Raw genomic sequence first — 21844 nt, forward strand, 5'->3', positions numbered from 1 at the left:
TGTTGACTATGATACTCATTTACTCTAGTCATGGACGCAGAATTTGGTGTGGGGTGGGAAAATAAAAAGCTCTGAGCCCCTAGTTGGGACATAATACTTTTTATCTGGTCTTTTTGCTGGGAGGGAGGGCAGTAGTAGGAGTCTGCCAAATGGACTTGCCAGACTCTAATAGTCCTTCATTTATAGGAAGGGCAACTCGTGCTGATGACGGTGTGTGCACAATGTCAAGCAATTGGTGCTGTGTCTCCTGCACTTCTTTTAATTGGATCTGAAGGGTGTCTGTCACCCTCTTCATCAGATCTTGAAACTTTGAAATCATCAATGTGAGACAGGGGGGATGATAGCTTCATCTGGAGAGGAAGAAGAAATATTAGACTGTGGCTTAGCTGCCTCATCAGCTCTCCTTTCCTGGTCCTTGAATGTATCCTCCTGCCTTAAAGATTGCTGTGGAGGAAAAGAAGGAGCTGAAGAATGTCATCAAGGGATGATTTACATGAGTACTGAGCATTTCAGAAAAAACTCTTGTTGGTAAGCAGCCAAGGATCCCAGTATGTCCACTGGAAGGATCACACAGGAATGGAGGGGGCATGCAGGGTTGATTATAACGGGTGGGATGTTTGGCAGGCTTTGATGGTAGAAGCCTGGAAATGTCCCTCAACAGTGCAGGTTCCAGTTAGTCAACACAGGCAGATGGTCAGCAGAGCACTGCATATAAACCTGGGAGTCTGAAGAACTCTCCCCTTCATAGCCTGGTGGAGGGGCAGATGGTGATTGAGTTTCAGGAGCTCAAGCTTAACAAAGAGAAGGTTAAGGGATGACTTGATTACAGTCTATAAGTGTCAACATGGGGAACAAATAAAATGGGCTCTTCAAATCAAAAAGAGAACGGTATAACATGATTCAACTGCTGGAAGCTGAAACTAGACAAATTCAGACTGGACATAAGGTGTAACTTTTTAACAGTGAGAGTAATTAATTATTGGAACAACTTACCAAAGGTTGTGATGGATTCTCCATCACTGACAATTTTTAAACCAAGATAGGATTTTTTTTCTAAAAGAAATGCTCTAGGAATTATTTTGGGAATATTCTCTGGCCTGTGTTATACAAGAGGTCAGACTAGATGATCAGAACGGTCTCTTCTGTCCTTGGAATCTATGAAGGAGTAACTGGCCATCTTTCAGAACATGTTGGTACTGGCAAAAGGTGGGATACCACAGATAATACTGGTTGTGGTATTGGGAGTCCCAAACGCAACAGAGGAGACTCAGGCTCCTTGGAAACAAGCAGATTCTTTGAGAACCTGAACTCTTGCAGTACTGAGTGAGCTTGTGTGAAGACCTGGTGAGACCCAGTCGTAGAAGTACTGAGGGTTGTACTTACTGTTCTGGTACTTGCTCTACTGATGATCTAGGTACCAGTGAGGCAGTGAAAGATGAAGAGTGCACTGTCTTCTTCGTAGAGTGCATAGTTTTGGTAGTCTCTTGCCCAAGTTTCAATGGTACCAAGGCTTCGGTATCATGGACAGTGGAAGCAAAGACTTAGGCATAGAGAATTCCTCAGTACAGAGACCTCTGCAGACACTTTCGCAGAATGGAGGGTCTCCGGCAGGGTAAACCTTTTTGAGTGATCTTTCTGAGGAGACCTGGCACTCATCTTGGAGGCAGGTTTTTCAGATTCACTTGCAGATCTGTCCCTAGAGGACCTGGGAGTGAGCAAGCCACAGAAGCTGATGGGGCACTGTGGTCATTCAGAGGCGTGTGTGTGTGTGTGGTTCCGAGCCCTGATCTGATGTAGGATGAACAGAGCACTCCATCATAAGGAGCTGGAGCTTTTTCTGTGTACTTCTTTGAGCAGCTCTTGAAGCTAGTGCAAATTTTTCACTTAGATGATACATGCGTATCCCTGAGGCAGCGGATCCAGTACAAATGGCTGTCACTCACTGGGGAGGGTTCCTGGCAAGTCAGGCAATGTTTTGAAGCCTGGGGATCTAGATATAGCCCTCCCCCCCCCCAAAAAAAAGAGAGGATTCCTAAGGAAGGACCTTGCTGAGGACGAGGGGTAGGCAAGCCCAAACCCAGCAAAAACAAAAAAGGAATATCCCCACTCAAAAAACCAGGAACAAAATAATGTAAAATAACTAAAGAATAATAAAATAAAGTAAGCAAAGGTCTAAAATTGACAAGAAAGGTAGAAGCTGCACTTAGGTAGGCACAACGAATTGCTCCATCTCAGGCTGAGGCAGCTGAAAAGGAATGGAGGGCGGTTCATCAGCACAGCCCTATATATCTTCAAGTATGGGGCATGAAGATCCATAGGGTGCATGTGTAAGTTGAATGGGCACTGCTACTGAAAAATCTTGGCTTGAAGGCACATGCACACCTCAAGTGCAAGTAGGGACACTACTCAAAGGAGCAGCAAACTTAGAAGCTGCTCTGTAGCTTGAAGATGATACAGGTAGTGTTTAGCAATCACAGAATTAAAATATATGTAAATCCAAAAGAAAAACATGCAAGTGGTCAAACCAGTTTACATAAAAGCCTACTGAAAATGAAGCACACTTAACATATGCATTTTATTATTTTTTTCATTGTTGTAAAAACACTACCAAACCTCTTATATATAACTCCTCCACACCACAAGCAACATGTTTTGGAAGACACCAAGATAGACATGCTAGCCGCAATAGATAATTTATCCTATTTACACAAATTCCATGGACAAATACCTGCTTAAGCCCTTACTTAAACGGGGCTCTGTGTGGTTACAGGGGTCTACTCTCAGTCCCTCAGGGTAGGGGTCTTCACTTGATTTATATATATTAGGGATTAGGCCCATTTTAGGTTTTAAGATTTTAAGGCTCATTTTTTCTGACTACCATGTCCACAAAGGCAATACAAACTGCAGCAGTTACATATTTTGTTAATCTAGTCACATTAAAGTATGTCTCTAACACTAAACTCTTGCAAAACTAGTATATTTTATTGGTTAAACAACATTTTGGAACTTTATACATATAAAACAGGATATTTTTGCTGAAAAAGCAAACATGCACAAGAATATTCACCAGTTTTATTTTCTTCCTATGTTCTTTGTCAAAATACCAAAAGGCCCTACTCTGTGTAACAGGTATTTATAGTGACAGTTTTGATTCATGGTTTTTTTTCCATTAAGAATAATAGCAGTCTTGTAACTGCAATAGAAAGAGAGAAACACTTTTGAATGGTTCAGTTTTTACAATCCTACCACTGAAATGCAGCAGGGGTTTATTCTGGGTGCAAGGGATTTTTTTTTTTCAGGATATTTACATCTTTCTTTTCCATCACGCAGTTTCCTTACTTTAGATCCTTCCCAAAGGCCCATTGCAACATACCTACCTATCCTCCTGTCAGGGGCGTAGACACAGGTGGGCCACAGCTCCCCTGATTAACACCCAGTCCCACCCAAATCTGATTTAAAAAAAAAAAAAAAGATGGAACCAGATTGCTAAGAGGTGCAGTCTTTTAGTAAAGCTGCTGCTGTCTCATATTGCTCCGTTCTCAACACAGGCTCAGATTTCACTCCCACCCCCGTTACTGGTCCCCATTGGCTCTCAGTTCCAAAACTAACAGCCAATCAGGTTCTGGCCAGCACTCACCCCCAGCGTGGAAGGCATACCTCTGGCAATGGGAAGGAAGTAACCAGAGCTGAGTGGTGTGAGATGGAGATGGATTGCGTTGATGGGGAATGGAGCAAAGCCCAGGACTGGGAGCAGAAGGCCATATGTCAGGTCGCAATGCCACTTCTTGGCCCTACCACCTCTTGGTCACTCACTCAGGGGATGGGCTCTGGATACAGGGGAGGGGCTCCCAAGTGCCTCTGGTTACTGCCTCTGCATTGGCAGAGATGCAACATGCCTTTCCCCTAGACATGGAGGGATGGGTAGCCATAGTCAAATCCGCAATATAATAATATACAATATAAATGAATTGCTGTGATGTCAGACCTTTGTTCACTGCCCACCACCACAAGCTGGGGCCCACCCAAATTTCCACTCCTAGCTAAACTACTACCTTCTGGCCAGAAGTGGCTCAATAAGCTTCCTTAAGTGATGAGCTAGTCACCAGATTTTAATTTATTTATTTATAATGGTTGCGTAGGCAGAGAGACTTTTTCTGTGGTATTATGTGATGGAATAAATCTGTACAACCACAGTGACAAACCTCTAATAACAGAAATCCCAAAAGAGTCTCAACTTAAACAGTACCACAATGAGGTAGGAACAGATCTTAGTTTACCTGAAATCTTCTATCGTATTCACAAAACTTGTTAGCCAAATATGCATAGAAGGGGTTATATGTCTTCTCCTGTAGGCAACAATCAACGAGAACATGAACAATCTCTCTCTCTTGCTGATCTTTAAGTCCAAGCCTGCAATATCAATAACAGTAAAAAATAATTAACTGAGTTTAAACAAAATCTAACTGCCTTAAAGTAAGAGCCACCGGCAATTTCTCTAAACTAAGACGACTATTCTATTGCAACTGAAATGGAATCCTTAAAGGTTTAAATTGAAATAAGTTGTCAGCAGTATAGGACAGCAGTTTTGTCATGGAGAATAACATTATGTATGCAGCATGACCGAGTGACCCAAACAATCCTGGGCAAGAGGAGAATGACAGACATTCTATCAGCTTCTGTGGAGCAAAATGAAGGTGACTTTCCATATTTGCACTTCCTGTCAGAAAGTGATAAGCAGTGGCACTGCAATCATGGATAGCTAATCTGTCCTCCCATCTTCAGGAGGAGTCGTATTACTGTGGCAAGAGCTGAGGCCTGGAGAACTGAGATGAACTGTATAGGGAAGAAGATAAGGAGTGAGCTAAAAGTCTTGGGATCCCCACTCAGATTGGCTAATATTCTTTACTATGATTTTGGGAGGAAATAGCTGCTTTTATATACATCCTTGCCAGGGTTAATGGGAACAGACAGGACCCGGAGCCCTTAAGTTCTAGGAAAAAGCTATGAATGAGAAAGAATACATCTTTAAAACCTTTTTTGGTTGATGATATGAACTTTTTTATCTCTTGGTCACCAAATCAAATCTACTCCAGATAGTGAATTGAAAATAGTGATTAGATGGTGGCTGGGTTATCTAAGTGAAATGAGTTTGGTGGGTTCAGTCCAGTTCCTAATAGAAAATGTCTACTATAAGAACACCAACAATAATTACAAAAACACAATCTGCACTTATTGGCACACTCATTGGCTGCCTCAGTAGAAAGACCAATGACTGAATTGCCTTCTCGCTCGTACAGCTGGCACAACTAAAAGAGGATTCAGACCCACTGGCAAATAACAGTACTTTGTGCTGCACCTGTTCTGCAAATAAATATGATTTAGTCCTGAGTGCTGTCAAACATTTGGCAGCACTAAAACCAATTTAAAAGAAAAATGCTTAGTGTTACAATATAAAGAGTGTCAGTCACAAAAATTATTTGTATCACTTTGAAATTGGACTTTCATCTGGCATTCATATGACTGAACTGTCCTGTCTGCCTAGTTTTAGAATATAAGCTCCGCTGGGTCTTCCACACAGTGCACAATACAGTGCAACCAAAGTTTAGTTAGTAAGGATCTAAGTAATCTTAGATGGTTGTGTACTTCAAGAGATCTGCCACTGTGGAGGACAGGATGAGAAATCAAAATGAACTTGACAAATTGGAGAACTGGTCTGAAATTAACAAGATTAAATTCAATAAAGACAAGTGCAAAGTACTTCACTAAGGAAGAAAATCAATTGCACAACTACAAAATGGGGAATAACTGGCTGGGCAGTAGTACTGCTGAAAAGGATCTAGGAGTAATAGCAATCGCAAAATGAATGAGAGTGAACAATATGATGCAGCTGCAAAAAAGGCTAATATCATTCTGGGGTCTATTAACACAACTGCAGTATGTAAGACATGAGAGGTAATTGTCCCACTTTTCTCAGTACTGAAGAGGCCTCAGCTGGAGTACCGTATCCAGTTTTGGGGCCACACTTTTAGAAACAATGGACAAATTGGAGAGCAACCGAAATGATAAGAACGTGACCTATAAGGAAAGGTTTAAAAAACTGGGCATTTTACGTCTTAAGAAAAGAAGACTGAGAGGGGACCTGACAACAGTATTCAAGTGTGTTAAAGGCTGTTATAAAGAAGACACTGACCAATAGGTCTCCATGTACACTTAGGACAATAAGTAGTGGGCTTAATCTGCAGCAAGGAAGATTTAGGTTAGATAGTAGGAAAAACTTTCTAATGATAAGGTAGTTAAGCATTGGAATGGGCTTCCAAGAAAGGCTGTGGAATCCCCATCACTGGAAGTTTTTAATAAGAGGTCAAACAAACGCCAGTCAGGGATGGTCTAGGTATGCTTGGATCTGCCTCAGTGCAGGGGGCTGAACTAGTTGACCTCTCAAAGTCCCTTTCACCCCTATATTTCTATGATTCCACCATAGAAACCTAGAGTCCCGGGAAGATACTGCTGAAGTAGCTCACAATTAGCAGCAGCAAAAGCTTGAGATTAACTCCCAAAAGGCATTAGCAAATAGTAAACAAAATTTGAAAAAATTTGAAAATATATTTCAAAATAAATTCACTTTTAAAACACAAGGATGGTCTTTTTTGATATTCAGAACTACGAGACTAAAGTTGTGATTAATGCAGTGCACAACAACATGATACTTTATCTAAGTGGTGTGCAGGCCAAGTTTAAAACAGCCTATATTCACTGCTGCTTCACCTAAATTCTGGCCAGAAAGTTTCTGAGTTATATTACAGTAAAAGCTGTGTTATCTGGCATGTTGGGGAAATCAGGGTTGCTGGTTAGGCAAAAAGTCTGGATAACTAAGAGGGCTCAAGACTGGGGTCTGGGTGTGGGAGGGGGTGTGGGGCACAGACTCTGGGAGGAAGTTTGGGTGAGGAAGGGGGCTCGGGGCAGGGGCACGGGAGAAGTTTTGGGGAGGCAGATCTGGGCAGTGCTCACCTCGTGCGGCTTCCCGCAAGCGGCAACATGTCCCTGCTGCTCCTAGGTGGAGGCGCGGTCAGGTGGGTCCACGCGTTGACCCCACACTGCCCCAAGCGCTGGCTCTACAGCTCCCACTGGCTGGGGACCGTGGCCAATTCGAGCTGTGGGGGTGGTGCCTGCAGGTGGAAGCAGTGCGCAGAGCCGCCTGGCCACGCCTCCACCTAGGAGCAGCAGGGACAGGTCGCTGGTTGTGGGGAGCTGCCAAGGTGAGCGCTGCCTGGATCCAGCACCCCAAAATGCCAGTTTCTAGAGTTTTTTGGTTTATAAAGTGCTAGAAAACACAGCTTTTACTGTATCTTGAGTATCACAATTCCTAAAATGTTTTAATTTTCTATGTGACAGCATCAGAAAGTCTACTATGTCAAAGAGAGCTAGAACTTTTCCATCCTGCACAAATCTATTGTACACCCATTGTAGTCTAGCTGATGGATCTGTCAGTGGCTCTATCAGCAAGCATGATAATAAGCACAGCTTTCTGTATGGATTTCTCAGACACTTCCCTAAAAGACTGACCGACAAGGAAATTTAGATTTCTATAATTCTGGAAAACATGTTTATGTTTATCATAATCCTTATTTTAGCATATTCTTCTATGCCACATTCTTTCTGATTACAAGGGCCTTCAGTTGGTATTAACACATACCTCTGCAAAAACAAAACAAAACAAAACAAAAAACACACACACACCAAACAGGCTAGTGTAATGTATTCTAGGTATTTTTCAAATAGTTTTTACATCATCCAAGTCTGTGTGTACATCACTTTGTACACACGTGTTTAAATAGCCAGTACTAAGTCAAGGACTGATTTCCAAATAAAACTGCCAGACCTCTGCTGTGGTAACAGCTAAGTTTTTGCAATAGAAAAGGCTGTACCGAAGTACCAAAAAGACTCCATCTCAGTCTAAAAATAAAGTTGTATTTTACAGAAACAGCGTAATGGAATTATAGTTGACTTTACCAAAAAGCCTATTTTGATTTGATTTGCAAATTAAGCTGTTGCTTGCCATTCTGGCAAAGGTTACTCCCTTTGATTTATATAACAGTCACAACAAAGCCCAGACCCAATCTCTCCCTTACCAGTCACCACAGACCTCTGATCAGAGCTGTAACAGACGACACATTCAAAATGAGGTTCAGTTTTAACTTCTCCCTGATTGCACTGCTTTCTTCCATGGCATCATTCCTATGGCTGACAACATCTTGGCCCATTATCCCCCATCTGATTAGCAGCTCAGTTCTGCTGCACTGCTTGGCCCCTTCTCCACTCCTTACTCCTGAGCCAGATCAGTTTTCTTTGCTCCATTCTCACTTAGTCCCTCTGGGCACCTTCCCATCTGGCGAGACTAGAAGTTCTATGCTGCTCTGCCTGACGTCACTTACCCTGTGCACAACTTCCCCTGCTCTCCCTGAGTGGCAACCAGGCAACCTGAAAAGTTTCCAACCCAGATAGCACTTCTATTTGTCCCTGGATTTCAACAGGATCCTGGTGTGTACTTACTTCAAAAGTTTTTCAAATGCATCCAAAAAGTCTTCACTACTCATCAAGACACAAAATATATTTCTCCTGATGTCCGTGTTCATTCGCTGCTTACGAGCAAGCTCCAGTATCTTTGAACTCAACTGAAAAGAAACACGTTTAAAGAAACATTTACTAACGATAACATTTACTTGCTATAGGAAACCTATTTCAGTGAAACTTTTCTGATATGGATTATATATACATACCTGGAATGAGTTGTGAAGCAACAGTCCAAAGACCTAGTGACCTTACCACTGGAGATGAACATAAGGAGTATCAGGACTTGGCCTCCATGCAGTGAGATCAGATAACTGACCAGCAAAACTGGACTGGAAGTGATGAAATGAGCAGTCCTTTTCTAAGTGGCCATGCCCTTCTCACCATGCACTTTTAAAAACAGTTCACCCATATGATTTCTAGGGGTACAGCTGGCCCTACCTATAAGGCTACAGACTGTGGAATCCATTTCCAATTTGGAGTCTGCCTTTTCCATTTCACATGACAGTGCACCACAAAGTCGTTTACAAATCCACAAGGTGGAAGAGAGAATTTCAGGGCCAGGGCAAGCGTAAGTCCAAATACTAACCGCAGTATCACAAGGATATTTGTTCATGTTTCTCAAAGACAAAATTGCCTTGGCACTTTCAATGATTAATAGCAATCTTCATATTTACCTTTCCAACAGGCAATTTGTGCTGAGTCTTGCTGCTAGTACCATCAATCATTGGTGCTCCGCTCCAAGATGACCCTACTATCCACCAACGGCCAACCCGGTCAGCATTGAGGAGAGATTCCAATGACACACGAAGTTGAGTCTCTCTTCCAGAGCCACTGTTGTGAACCTTTTATAACAATAAAATGTTTTCAGTTTCAAAGAGACTTATTTTCCCCTAACAAAGGGTTTAGATCACGGCATAATTTAACACATTTCCCGACTATGCTCTCAGATTTTCTCCCCACAACCTCTCTCTCCAAACAAGATCTGCCAAAATCAACACACTCTCATTTATTTTGATTTACAATACAAGAGCGTGCCTAAATCCAGGAGCTCGTGGCATTTAAAAAAGAAAAATGAATTCCAACCAAAAAGACAAAGCCAGTGGGTTATCTCCATCCACAAACTCAACAACTTTGTTCAAATTCTAATCTAGAGTTGTAAATTAAAAATAAACTGTAATGTCCGATTTTCTAATGGACATTTTTGTTCACATAAAATCACCAAAAGTTCTGTACAGTTAATACTTGATCAAGAAACGAGTGGAAGGGAAGAGATGTTACAAGTGCACTAGCAGAGCTGTGTAAAAGGTTCTATAGCACCTGCCTGCAACATGTCTGGCTCTAGCTTACTGTATTAAATTCCTGACATCTGTGTTCTGTATTTACACAAATTTCAGAAAAAAAAGCCCAACAGTGAACCAGAAGAGTGACTTAATGGTGTAAGCCTCATATCTAAGATACATGGACTCTCTAGAACCAAACTAAAATCCTGAGGAGAATAGCAGCTTCTCAATCTGCAGAGGTACATATTTTACTGTGTGGGGTTTTTCAGGTAAGATCTTAAAAATGAATGGCCTGATTCTCAAAGGCTGAGCATTCACAAATCCTGCTGAAGTCAATGGGAGTTGCAGGAACTCAACACCAGGGATGATATCTTGGTCTGCTCTACACAAACATCAAAAGATCCCACAAGACTGTCTGTAAGCACAGGGATCTGTCTCAGTGTCCTTGGATAAAAAAAGTGTCTCTCTCTAAATGTTTTGCACTGTGATGGGTGCTGACTAACATCCAGAGATGGCTGCATTTCAGTGGTGTTCTCTGTATACAGTCCGTAAAGTCATTTGAAATTCTTGGGGACAAAAGGCACTTTTCACAATGTATTGTTCAACCTGCGCTGTTACACAAATTCCAAAGTAATATTAGCAAGTCATCTGGTCTACAGTATTTTACTAGTAGCTTAAAAAAGGATCTTGCAATTACTTCCAAAAGTATGATTTAGGAGAAGTAACAGCGCCCACTAACATACTAAAATACAACATTTTTACCAGTGTTCTCTGCAGCTTGCGCAACTTCTCAACTGGCTCAGGGTCATAACCTGGGATTTTCCGCATGTCATTGTTTTTTAGTGCCAGCATCGTCTCTAGCATAAAGCGAATCTGTGGGTAAAAGAAACAACAGTATGGCAGACGTGCTGGAAAAAAATGTTATTTAACAAGTGGAAAATGTATCTTGAACGTATTACTGCGCATGCATAAGCATCTCACCTAGCAATACATTCTGGAATCTAGATTATGACCTCACAAATAAAGAATACTAGCTAAAAACCAATATTCATTTTAATTCCCACTACATGTATTTGTGCTAAGTTTAGATTCAAATCTAATTTTGCTAAACAATACTACAGCTGTTGAATTATTTTGGACTTTTAAGTGTACAAACTGTATTATTCCATGAAGTAGATGCATCATCATTTGCATAACACACAAAGCAGACAACTATTTCAGGGCATGCTGGTGTCTATGCTCTGAGAACAAACTTTTAAGTGCTCATTATTTTCTATATGTTAAGTAAGCTAATGCAACAATAATCTAATTGGATGCTAACACTATCTTAAGGTCTAATCAGACTATCGCATGAAACAATTTTAATAGATAAACTTAATACAAAAATTAAACAATTTGGCAAATTAACAGATTCAACCAAGTCCCAGATGAATTCTGTTCACGCTGGGAAGTTTGTGCCCAAACGTATTCAAAATGCATACATACTCTAGACTGGTCCTGAAATTTCTTCCCCACAGCATTTGCTTTGTTCTGGGACTCACTAATCAGATCCTTCAGGGCCAAAGCATCATCTTTTCTCAAGGAAAAGCCCACATTTTTCAGAAGGAGCAAAATCAGTTCAATGTCCTTTTCTGTAAAAGTGCTAACAAGTGTCTTGAGAATATCAAAGATCAGCAGCGAATGCACTACGTGAAAGTTATACAGATGGCCAATCAAGGCAAACAGGTTATCGCATTCTTTCCCTTCAGTGTCACTTTTGTAAAATTCATCAGATTTCCTCACCACAGCCTCCAAAAAGTGAGCACCAACCTGGCAACAGTTGTATGAAAAGAAAAAGAATATTAGAAACCAATTAAGCATTTTGCATATGTAGACCCTCCCCCCCCCCCCGCAATTTTATCTGCAAAAAGCATAAGCAATGGGAAACAAACAAAAATTAACTTATAGGAAAACTGTTGTTCCCAACATTGATTTTCTATATGAACTCTAAGCTATCAGTTCCATACATATTTTTTAAGAAACATATTATTTGCCTGGTATCCATTTCACTTTACTTGAAATTATGTATTTACATATATAATCCAGTTATCTTTTTATACCTTTATTTGGTAGTAAAAGTAGGCTTGATGAAATCAAGCTAATGACTTACTAGAAAAGATTTGTTTAGACAACGAAAACTGGAAACATTTCTCAATGCAACATAGATTGGCAGCTGGGAGCATGGCAGACTAATGCTACTCATTATCACTACGTTCAGGCTACGTTTTAGTCATGGGTATTTTTAGTAAAAGTCACAGACAGGTCACAGGCAGTAAACAAAAATTCACAGCCTCTGACCTGTCCATGACTTTTACCATATACCCCTGACTAAAACTTGGGGGTGGGGAAGAAGATAATTTGCCCGGAAACCCGCTGGTGCTGGGGGAGGGTGGCGGCATGTGGCCTCGGAAACCCGCTGGTGCAGGGGGGGCACAGGCAGCAGTGCATGGCGGAGGATCTCTGCTGGTGCTAGGGGGGTTGGTGGGGCCAGCAGGCTCCCTACCTGGCTCTGCGCCTCCTCCCCCGCAGCAGCAGCAGAGTTTGGGTGTGGGAAAGTGGTTGGGGCTGGGACGAGGTGAGGAGGGCTCTGGTTGGCGCTTACCTGTGGGGCTCCCTGGAAGCGGCGACATCCCCCTCGCTCAGCTGCTAGGCGGAAGCATGGACAGGCAGCTCTGCGTGGTGCCTCCTCCTGGAGGCACCGCCCCTAAAGCTCCCATTGGCCGTGTCCCAGCCAACCCCCTGCCCGCTCCCACACCCAAACTCTGTTGCTGCGGGGGTTGGGGTGAGGGGAGGAAAAGGGGGCGCAGTAGCCCGAGACTGCCCCAGCACAGACCGCTGCAGAAGTCATGGAAAGTTACGGAATACGTGACTTCCGTGACAAACTTGCAGCCTTACTCAGTCATTTTCATACTAGGAAACATCTTATGCGCCATACAAAAATAAACCATATATGGGTAAAGATTCACTTTTTAGATTAAAAACATTATTGGCCAGGAAAAGCCTGATAACAAGAAAAGCACTTTTTTCCAGCTCCTGGTTAAACTTAGCACTTAGTACTTAGCACGACTGCTTGTCTTCCTACTGGAGATAAGAGTCAGAGTCAACTTGCCAAACAGATACAATATGGGAAAAATTACCCAGAAAATGACAGACCTCTTTATATTTATCTACAGAAAACTGAGCCTACAAAAAAGTGTGCCAAAAATATACATTTAAATTGTGGACTGATCACCTGTCAAATATTCATTTTTTAAAATTGAGTTATACAATTAAAAAAATTGTTATAACGTTAATGTTGCAGCTAAAATCAGTCAGGAAATGTGTAAAAGTTACGGTTTCATCAGCAATGCTGACATGGTTGCATTACACTGCCAGAATGGTTTAAGGCGTACATTTTATGGCACACTGATATGTCAAGCTGCATGTTCAACAAGAATGAACAGGAGTATTATGTATATGCTGCATAGCATACAAACATTGCTACAAGACCTTAATTTTTGCATTTTCTGAATCAATTTTAACTGCAACCTTAATGTTACCTTATCACAGTTTTGTGCATTTAATATCCTGTATCTTTTTCAAAGAACAAACTTGAGTGCTTAATAATGCATTCAAGTAGTCCCAATTAGTTGTGATGTAGACTTCAGAAGCTAAGTCAATGGTCTACGTGAGAGTCTAGAAACTGGTTGACTACATTTAATAATTTTAAACTTATAAAAAGATGGGGGTTACTATTAAAACAGTGCCAAAATTTTCAAGTCAAATGTGGGTTAAGAACCACCCTTTAAAGGAACAAAAGGAGTAAAAATAAATTTACTATAATGCAAAGGTTGCACATAGAAAAGTTAACATGATTGTGCCCCTCTGATATTTAGTTTGTTTTTTAGAACAGCTAATACAGAAATATTTCCACCTCATCAAGGTCAACACATTACAGACGCAAGAACTACTTGAATATATCTTTTATATGAGTTCTTTCAATTATGTTTCTGCATTACAGAATCAGAATAAAGCTTTATGGGAACAGCATCCTGAAACAGCTCATTGTCTCTTGGCAAAAGTTTCAGTGAAATTATCTAAACTCCTGCAATAACTTCCCTTTGACATTACCTGTTCCAACATGTCCTTCATATTAGCAGACAAAGCTTAAGTTTATTTTGACCCGATATTGTCAAGCCTGAAAATACAACCAATCCTCAAAAAGTTGCTTGGTGTGTGTCAAATGCCCTGATCCTGCAAACACTTATAGCTGCAAGCCAACCCACTGACTTCAGTGGGACTACTCACATGCATGCGTAAGTGTATGTAGGATCGGGCTTTAGTGGGGTTCCTCAGATGCAGGTGGATTTTTTTACTCTAAAATGGTTTTAATGAATTCTGTAGTTGGATATATAGGACTCAAGAATGATGTTCTAAAGTAGCCATAGAACAGAACTGGATAATTGTAGTTAAAGATAGAAAAAATAGTAGCTTTAAGAAATTTTTCAACATACAGATAGATGCAGGTAGGAATATAAGGCACTAATGGTCTCAATGAGATATGTTACACTTTATAAAGGTGACCAATAATTTATAGAAGAAATTACTCATTCAGATGCAGTAACAAGCATAAGTGCTTGTCACTTGCGAGAGCCTACTAAACCATAACTGCAACCACAAGTCAGCCCATATTGCTATATAGTGAGGTGTAATTTCAGGGACACCATATACTTACGTTCTAACAATTTCAGAAACCACACATTCAGAAAAGAACCTGGATAAAGCACCATAGAAAGTACTGTGCAACGTGATTAGAAAATAAAACAAGCCCAGGCAAAAAGTTACCTCAATTCCCACAGTATGATGAAGAATGCTGACCAAAAGGACATGCTCCATCATCAATCTAACTGGCATTACGGCTGCAGTAACACAAGCATTCATAAGAACATCTGTTAGAGTTTCATTCATGTCCTTTCTACTGTTAGTCATGTATAGCTCTTCCAACTGTCCACTTATGGAGGCCAAATTTGGTTCACTCAACCTATTGGGAAATAAAATTCAGTGTTTGCTTTAGCTTTCCATTTCTTCTTTCTGAGTATATATCCCCACTTTTTTTTCAATTTAATATTGCTTTTAATCCAAAACAACAAATGTTTTATTTTTAATGTTTTAATCTTTTATTCAACTAGTAGCTCAAAAAGAAAAAAGGGACAAATATTTGAAACAGATTTTGGATCTTTCCTGTTCATCAGAATAATTCAGATACCCAAATATTTAGTTCACATCTTCTCAGGAGATACTGTATATAAAAATGAAGTAGTAGTATTTGCAAAAAGTTGATGATGCTAAGCGGTGATGAGCAAAAGACTGTCAGATGCACAAAAGACCATAACATACCATATCTAAAATCTAAAAGTACTCATCCTCATGTTTGTAATATATTCAGTGTAGTTATAATGAATTCTTATTCTGCATACCAATGGATCATAGCCTGCGTACCAGCCTGAGAACCACAGGCACAGACTAAAATTAATGTCAACTGAATGTTTTTATATAAAAGCCACAATTAAATATATGGTAATGCACAATTATTGCTATAAACCTATTCTTCAGTAGTATAAGATACACACTTCTCCTGAGATTCAAGGCTCAGCAATTTTAATAGTATTTTTTTTAATGCTCTTACTTCGTTCATGTGCAGATTGTACAAATTAAGGGCCTGATTCTACAATTTTTTTTTTTAAACCACACATAGTCCCACTGATGTCCATGGAATTATGTTTGGCCTACAACACCTAATAGTATTTGTGGAATTCAACTCAAAGTTTTAAATTCACTTATCAATCAATACATATCTTCTTTGATAGATTTTTCAACTTCTATAAATGTACTTCAAAATAATTGAGAATAAAAAAAGATACTGTCAAAGATGGCATGCACAAAATTTGACTTTTATTTTAAAAAATCAGTTTGCAAGAAAGAACTCATACCCACTCCCCTCTCTGGCTTCAGCAGTGGCTGCTGTAAACACAGCCTAATAATTAAACAACTTTAATGTGTTATATTACCTGTTAATTAGTCCTTTCACGGTTTTCTTCAGTCTTCCCAGTTCTTCCCTCTTTTTGTCATCCATTGTCTCATCAACTCTTCTCGCTGGAGGGGGAACATACATCATAGCTCTATGGCAAAGACTCTTATCAAAAGAGAAAAACATGAAAATAGGGCAGCGTGTTACAAAAAAAAAATCTTATTTAAAAATAAATTCATATTCATTTGAAAGTATCTTTTAATTAAATATAAGAAATGGGATTATTAAGTATACCATAGGTTTATTTCTAATCACTATGAAGCTTTTGTAATTGTAATGCAACACCCATAGTACAAAATTAGGCTAAAGGAGCTAACTTGAACAGCATCCAAAAAAGAAACATGCACCAGCTTATCACTTAGGATCAACTCAAATCAAGGTCCCAATTCTCCAAGAACTCAATGGAAATTATGCAAGCCTTCCAAAAAGCGTGCTTGGGCCCCAAATGTACCATCTGTGTTCACAAATGCACAATTCAATACTGTATCTGATACATCCTCCGTCAGCAATGGGATAAATGGTCTGATAGGTCTTTTCCATTGCTAGCTTCTGTAGGCCTACTGGTATGCTGAAACTATGATAGCAAAATCATAACAAGAACCTCCATATACATTTCAAGGTTTATCAATGCTCATGCTTCAGGGCACTGCCCTATCCCCATAGCATCAGGAAACGTCACCCTGTAATACATAGCATAAAATTGTCCTCAGTTCATCAGTCTACTGAACATAGCATGTCTTCGTCAGGACAATTTCCAATCCCTTACAAAACTCAGATCCGAAGTGAAACTTCATGAGAAGGGTGCAAAATTGTATTTGAAAAGCCTGAAGCTATTTGATGCAAAACCTGCCCCCAACGTACCTGCTCTTCTCTGGAGGTCTTGGCTTTGCAGGGTTTATGGTCGCCACAATCCTCTAGAGACATGGGCAACTTTCTGCTTCCTTTCCGCTCATCCTCCCAGTTTCCTTCCATATCGGCCTCCCCTGAGGTTTCTAAAGTGTCCTCCATCCTCCCCTCCTCTTCTTCCTCCTCCCCATCTAGCTCCCCCTCCTGATCATCATCTAGGGACTCCAGGTCTAGATCCTCCTTATCAACTTCATCCTTCCCCTCATCCAGATCTAGGGGCCCCTCATCAGCCGCCGCCTCCTCCTCCTCGCTGCTCTCCTCATACAGGCCGCAGAGGGTGGCCTCGGGCTCCAGGGCCCCCAGCACGTAGCCCAGCCCATCCCGGGCGAAGCTCTGCGGCAGGGAGGAGGCTCCCGCCTTCCTGCGCTTGCTGAGCCCCAGGCGCCGCTCCAGCCGCCGGATCTCCTTCTCCTCCTCCTCGTTGGCCGCCAGCAAGGCCCGTTTCCGCGCAGAGGCCGCCGCGGCGGCGCTGGCTCCCTTCTGGGGCAGCCGCTTCGCTGCCTCGCGGGGGCGCGGCCGGCGCTGGTGGCCCCGGGGCGACGAGGCCGGGGCCGCGCCGGGGAGGGGGCATTGCCCCACGCCCTGCGTCTGCCCGCCCCGGCCAGCCCCTGACTCGCCCGGCCCCTCACCGGCGGCCGGCTCCTGGTGGTGCAGGCGGCGGCGGCGGCTGCGCTTGAGCCTGCGCTTCTCCTTCCTCAGCTCGCGGCGGCTCCTCCTGCCCCGGCCCCCCGCGGGCTGGACCCCGGGCTGAGGAGGGGAGAGGCCCCCGGCCGCCTGTACGAACTCCCGCACCGCCAGCCGCAGCTTCTGCAGCCTGCCCGGCTGCCGGCTCCCGCCGCGGCCACCCCGGGCCCCTGCCGCCCGCGCCATGCTCCCCGCGGCCGGGCCCACCGTCAGGCTCCGCGCCGCCTGGGCGCCGCCATCTCGGCCAGGCAGCCGCCGCCCGCTTCCGGCGCGCTGGGCCGCGGCCTGGGGCAGCAGCGCCACCTGCTGGGGCGGCCCGGGAGGGGGCAGCGGGGCGGGCCTGTCGCGCGTGGCTCGTGGCCCTTGTCGCGGCGGGGGCAGGCCGCAGCAGCCTGGTAGCATTCTGTACCCCCCTTTTTAAATGGGTTGAATAGTAGTGAAAGGCACAGCTTGGACAGACCAGAAAAATGAAGGTCTCTAATAACGGAAGAGGTAGTGCAAACTTGAGGTTGGAGCCTAGAGGATTATGTGGGGGAGCTGGAGGGGTAGGGTATCCTGAATGAGGATTCACTCCCGCAGACCCTGCCTTCTGTTTTACCCAGCTGTTCCTTCCTGAGCCTCTGTCCCCGAGCCTTCTGGCTGCTTTCTCCAGGCTTACAGGGCTCCAGCAAAGAACTGACATTGGGGGAAGAGAGACAATTATCTTTGCATTTGGTTCCAACACACAGCAGCCCCAGTAGTTGGGTGGAATCGCTGCAGGGAAAACCCTGCTGCTTTTTGTTAGTTACCTTATTAAGTTAGAACTGATTCAGGCATGCAAGAAATCTTTTACAGAAATCTTGCATTTTCTGTTTTCAAGGTTATAAATAAAAAAAGTGGGAGAGGAATTTCAGGTTCCATCTAGACATTATCTAACCCCACATGTGGGGCCTGTTCTTCTAATTTGAGAGAGCCTGAGAATAAAAGAGGAGTTCACTATCCATGCCCTTGGTGCCACTGCTGAGACTGCCAACAAGAAGACCAATTGCCAGCTTTGTATTATTTTTATCCCTTGCAAGTATCCTGCAAGTGGACTCTTTGTACCCGGACTCCTGGCTCATCTCTATAAGGTCTTGTCCAGGCGAGTGCTGAATGAATATTTGTATCCAGTTCTGGCTGAAACTTTAATGTCTCATTAATTTCCAGAAGATGATTTTTGTCCCTTCTGTGCATTTTCCCGTTTTTAGTCATTACATCATACGTCCTACGTGACACTTGCTTCAGAACGCAGCGCTCTTGTTCCAAGATTGAAAGGCCTTTATGCATAATACATTTCTCCTTCAGTGGCACAAGATGTTCTGTTGATTTGTCAAGCATTTCCTTTGTTATATTTTAAACTATATTTTTATGCGCAAATTCATTCTTATTCTGCTCATGCATGCAAAACTCCTATGCGATTTGCATCCTATTAGTAGCTTTGCTGGCAATAATCTGTATTCCAGAAGCCTGGGATGCTAGACTAATATAGCTGATAAGGAATGAGTAAACATTTGATGCCTTTTCCAGCCATCTCTTTAAAATTTGTACCCTCCTTCTGTCTTGTCGTGCTTTGGCATTCAGGGGCTAGTAATGACTCAAAATTGTGATCATACAGTCTGTCCTTCTGTATAACAGAGACCATAGAACTTTCCCAGAATAATTCCTCGGGCATATCTTTTAGAAACAAATCTAACCTTGATTTAAAAATTGTCAGTGATGGAGAATTCTCCACGACCCTCGGTAAAGTGTTCCAATGAATAGTTACTCTCACAGATTATGCCATCTCTCAAAAGAGTCTCAGAGAAAGCAAAACTACTCAATATTTGAGTCCTTTCCTTACTTCATATTTCAATACAAAGTCTGGAAGGCATATTTTGACTGAATGATATGTTACATTCAGAAATTTGAATGAAAATGGGCATTTAGCTTTGGCAATGTATATATATATAAAAATAAAAAATGGAATTATGTTTGTAAAACTAAAATAGCCACCTTGTCAGAATTTAAAAAAAAGCAAAATTTCAAACAAATTCAAACATCAACAACAATTAAGTTTAACATTGCATAAAACAAAGTAGTATTTTTTTCATGAACTAATTCACTAGTTTTGCACAACTCTGACAGCATGCTTGAACTAATAAATTGATGCACATATTTCAAATACTTTGCTAAAATGCTGTGGATCATTGTTTTATGACTATTGTTGATGAACTTCTATTGCTAGTGAATATAGATTTCACAGTGCATTAGGGTATGGACAATATGGCAGTCCCTTGCAAATTGAACTACTAGTGATTAAAAATTCCCTTGTGCTTAGTAGTTTCACTACCCTTTCTAACTTTCTTGCCATGCATAAGCACCCATCATATTTTCTAACCATCATGCTCAGATTAGCAACCAGAGCAGCATTACAAATTGTGGGAGCATTTTTGGGGGTGGACTTCATATGGATAGTGACACAAGCAACAGACAGCAAGTAGCAGAGACATGATGACATGATTCATTGGAAAGGACTTCTAACAGATGTGTTGTTCTTGTGTATTTGTGCTTGCTATTGAGGTCTTCTTCATCAGTAAACTTTCTCTGAAACTTTTTGTGGATTTTGGTTTTTTAGATTGATCTCTAGAAAAGGAGAGTTTTCCTTTTACCTTGGCTTCTGCTACTCTCTCCTGACTACCATACCAGATGGCATGGTGATGGTGCCATGTAATTACCTAAGATAGGTAGATGTTGGCTCTTTTTTTAGTTTGTCATTGTGAACCTCTTAATATTTCTAACCATAGGAAAAGGCTCAAGCAGCGTTAGTGGAGGAAAAGGGCTGCTTCTTTCTAAATATGCATGAGTACCACTTTGTGTCAGAGTAACTACAGTATTTAAGTTGAAGGATTTGTGCCAGAATGAAATTATCTAAATAGCCAGAGCTTCTCATAGCAGCATATATTATCAATGGGATCCACATGCTGCCTAGCTTGCTACCTGCATTCTCAAGAGGTTGCATCTGTCCCTGTGTCATGCTCTCAGAGCATTCTGTGTAAGAGCCCCTTTCTTTTGGAATGCTCTCCCCAAATAAAGTGTCAAAACAGGCTCAATTTGTTGACCTATACGTGCTATGAACGCTGTCTGTTTCAGTGGGCAGTGATGGGAAAGTGTGATGGGGGTTTTAAACTGGGTCACATGACTGGAGATTAAATGATGTATGGTAGGGTAGAAGGAAAGAGAAGTGTGGCTGCTTTGAATGGTTCTGTTTTGTAACTTTTATTCCTGACAACAGTTAGGCTGTCGGTGTGTTGAGACCACTGCCTATCAGGCTGACTCCTTGCACTGCCCCTTCTGTGTGCATCCATCTGTAGTCTCTTGTCTTATACTTAGATTGTAAGATCCTTGGGGTGGGAACCGTCTTTTTATTCTGTTTGTACAGTGCCTAGCACAATGGGACTCTGGCCCACGACTGGGGCACCTAGGTGCTACAGTAATATAACATATTTTAAATGTATGTCAAGGTTGCCCGGAACTTTGGATTTCAGAGGCTGGATGCTCAGCACTTCCTGAAAAACAGGTCTCTCTAGTCAGATAAGTGAAAACTGAGGTACTCAAAACTGATGGTCACTCTGGAAAATCTCAGCCATGGCCTTATTCCCAGCCCTGCCACATGCTGCCTATGCAGCCTCGGAGAAGTGATCTAACTTTTCTGTGCTGCAGTTTCCTCCTGTGTAAAAAAGGGATAATGCACTTTACCTACCGCATGAGGTACATTATGAATCTAAATTCATTAATCTTTATAAAACTGTTTTATTTCATTGGAAGGAAGGAGCTATAGAAATGCACAGTATTATTATGAATAGTTAGAAGACAGACAAAAATCGTAAATATGTTGGAGGAAGGTAGGAACCCATTTCCCCAATCCACTACAATTTCTATTTTATTATGCCCCAAACTATAAATAGATCATCTAATATGTGACATGGGGCAACTGGAAAAGTATAATCAGAATGACTTTCCTTTATTAAGAGAAATTATGTAGGAATAGTAAGGTTGTACCTAAAAACTAGCTTTTAAATTAGCTGATTTTTAAATATCACAGTTCAAAAACACACAACAGTAAATCAGGATAGCCTCATTAATCAGAATCTCACATTATGGGACTTTGCATTTCCTTTATGAAATTTATATAATTAATGTGTACGTGCCAAGAACTATAATTCTTCCCTCTCTGGGAGACTTAACTCTAAGCTGAAAGTTGACCTACCCCTGGGAACACTTATCATATTATTTTGTCACT

The 21844-nt window shown here is 41.8% G+C and overlaps 1 protein-coding gene across 2 annotated transcripts in view; it reads right to left on the bottom strand.

The window, feature by feature from the left end:
- Nucleotides 1-17808, bottom strand: part of NOM1 (nucleolar protein with MIF4G domain 1) — a 28523-nt gene extending 10715 nt beyond the window's left edge. Inside the window, exons 1-8 of one of the 2 annotated variants that reach the window (XM_073334555.2) lie at nt 16819-17791; nt 15938-16062; nt 14715-14910; nt 11337-11660; nt 10614-10724; nt 9246-9413; nt 8551-8672; nt 4278-4410 (exon numbers count right to left, since the gene is read on the bottom strand). In XM_073334555.2, the coding sequence (XP_073190656.1) occupies nt 4278-4410; nt 8551-8672; nt 9246-9413; nt 10614-10724; nt 11337-11660; nt 14715-14910; nt 15938-16062; nt 16819-17733 (2094 nt within the window). In that variant the 5' untranslated portion in view covers nt 17734-17791. Of the gene's footprint in view, nt 1-4277; nt 4411-8550; nt 8673-9245; nt 9414-10613; nt 10725-11336; nt 11661-14714; nt 14911-15937; nt 16063-16818 lie in introns of both variants that reach the window. The other variant, XM_073334556.2, reaches the window with a different exon arrangement.
- Between the last annotated feature and the right edge of the window lie 4036 nt (nt 17809-21844).

The sequence above is a fragment of the Lepidochelys kempii genome, chromosome 2, assembly GCF_965140285.1.
Source record: "Lepidochelys kempii isolate rLepKem1 chromosome 2, rLepKem1.hap1, whole genome shotgun sequence".
Lineage (NCBI taxonomy): Eukaryota > Metazoa > Chordata > Testudines > Cheloniidae > Lepidochelys > Lepidochelys kempii.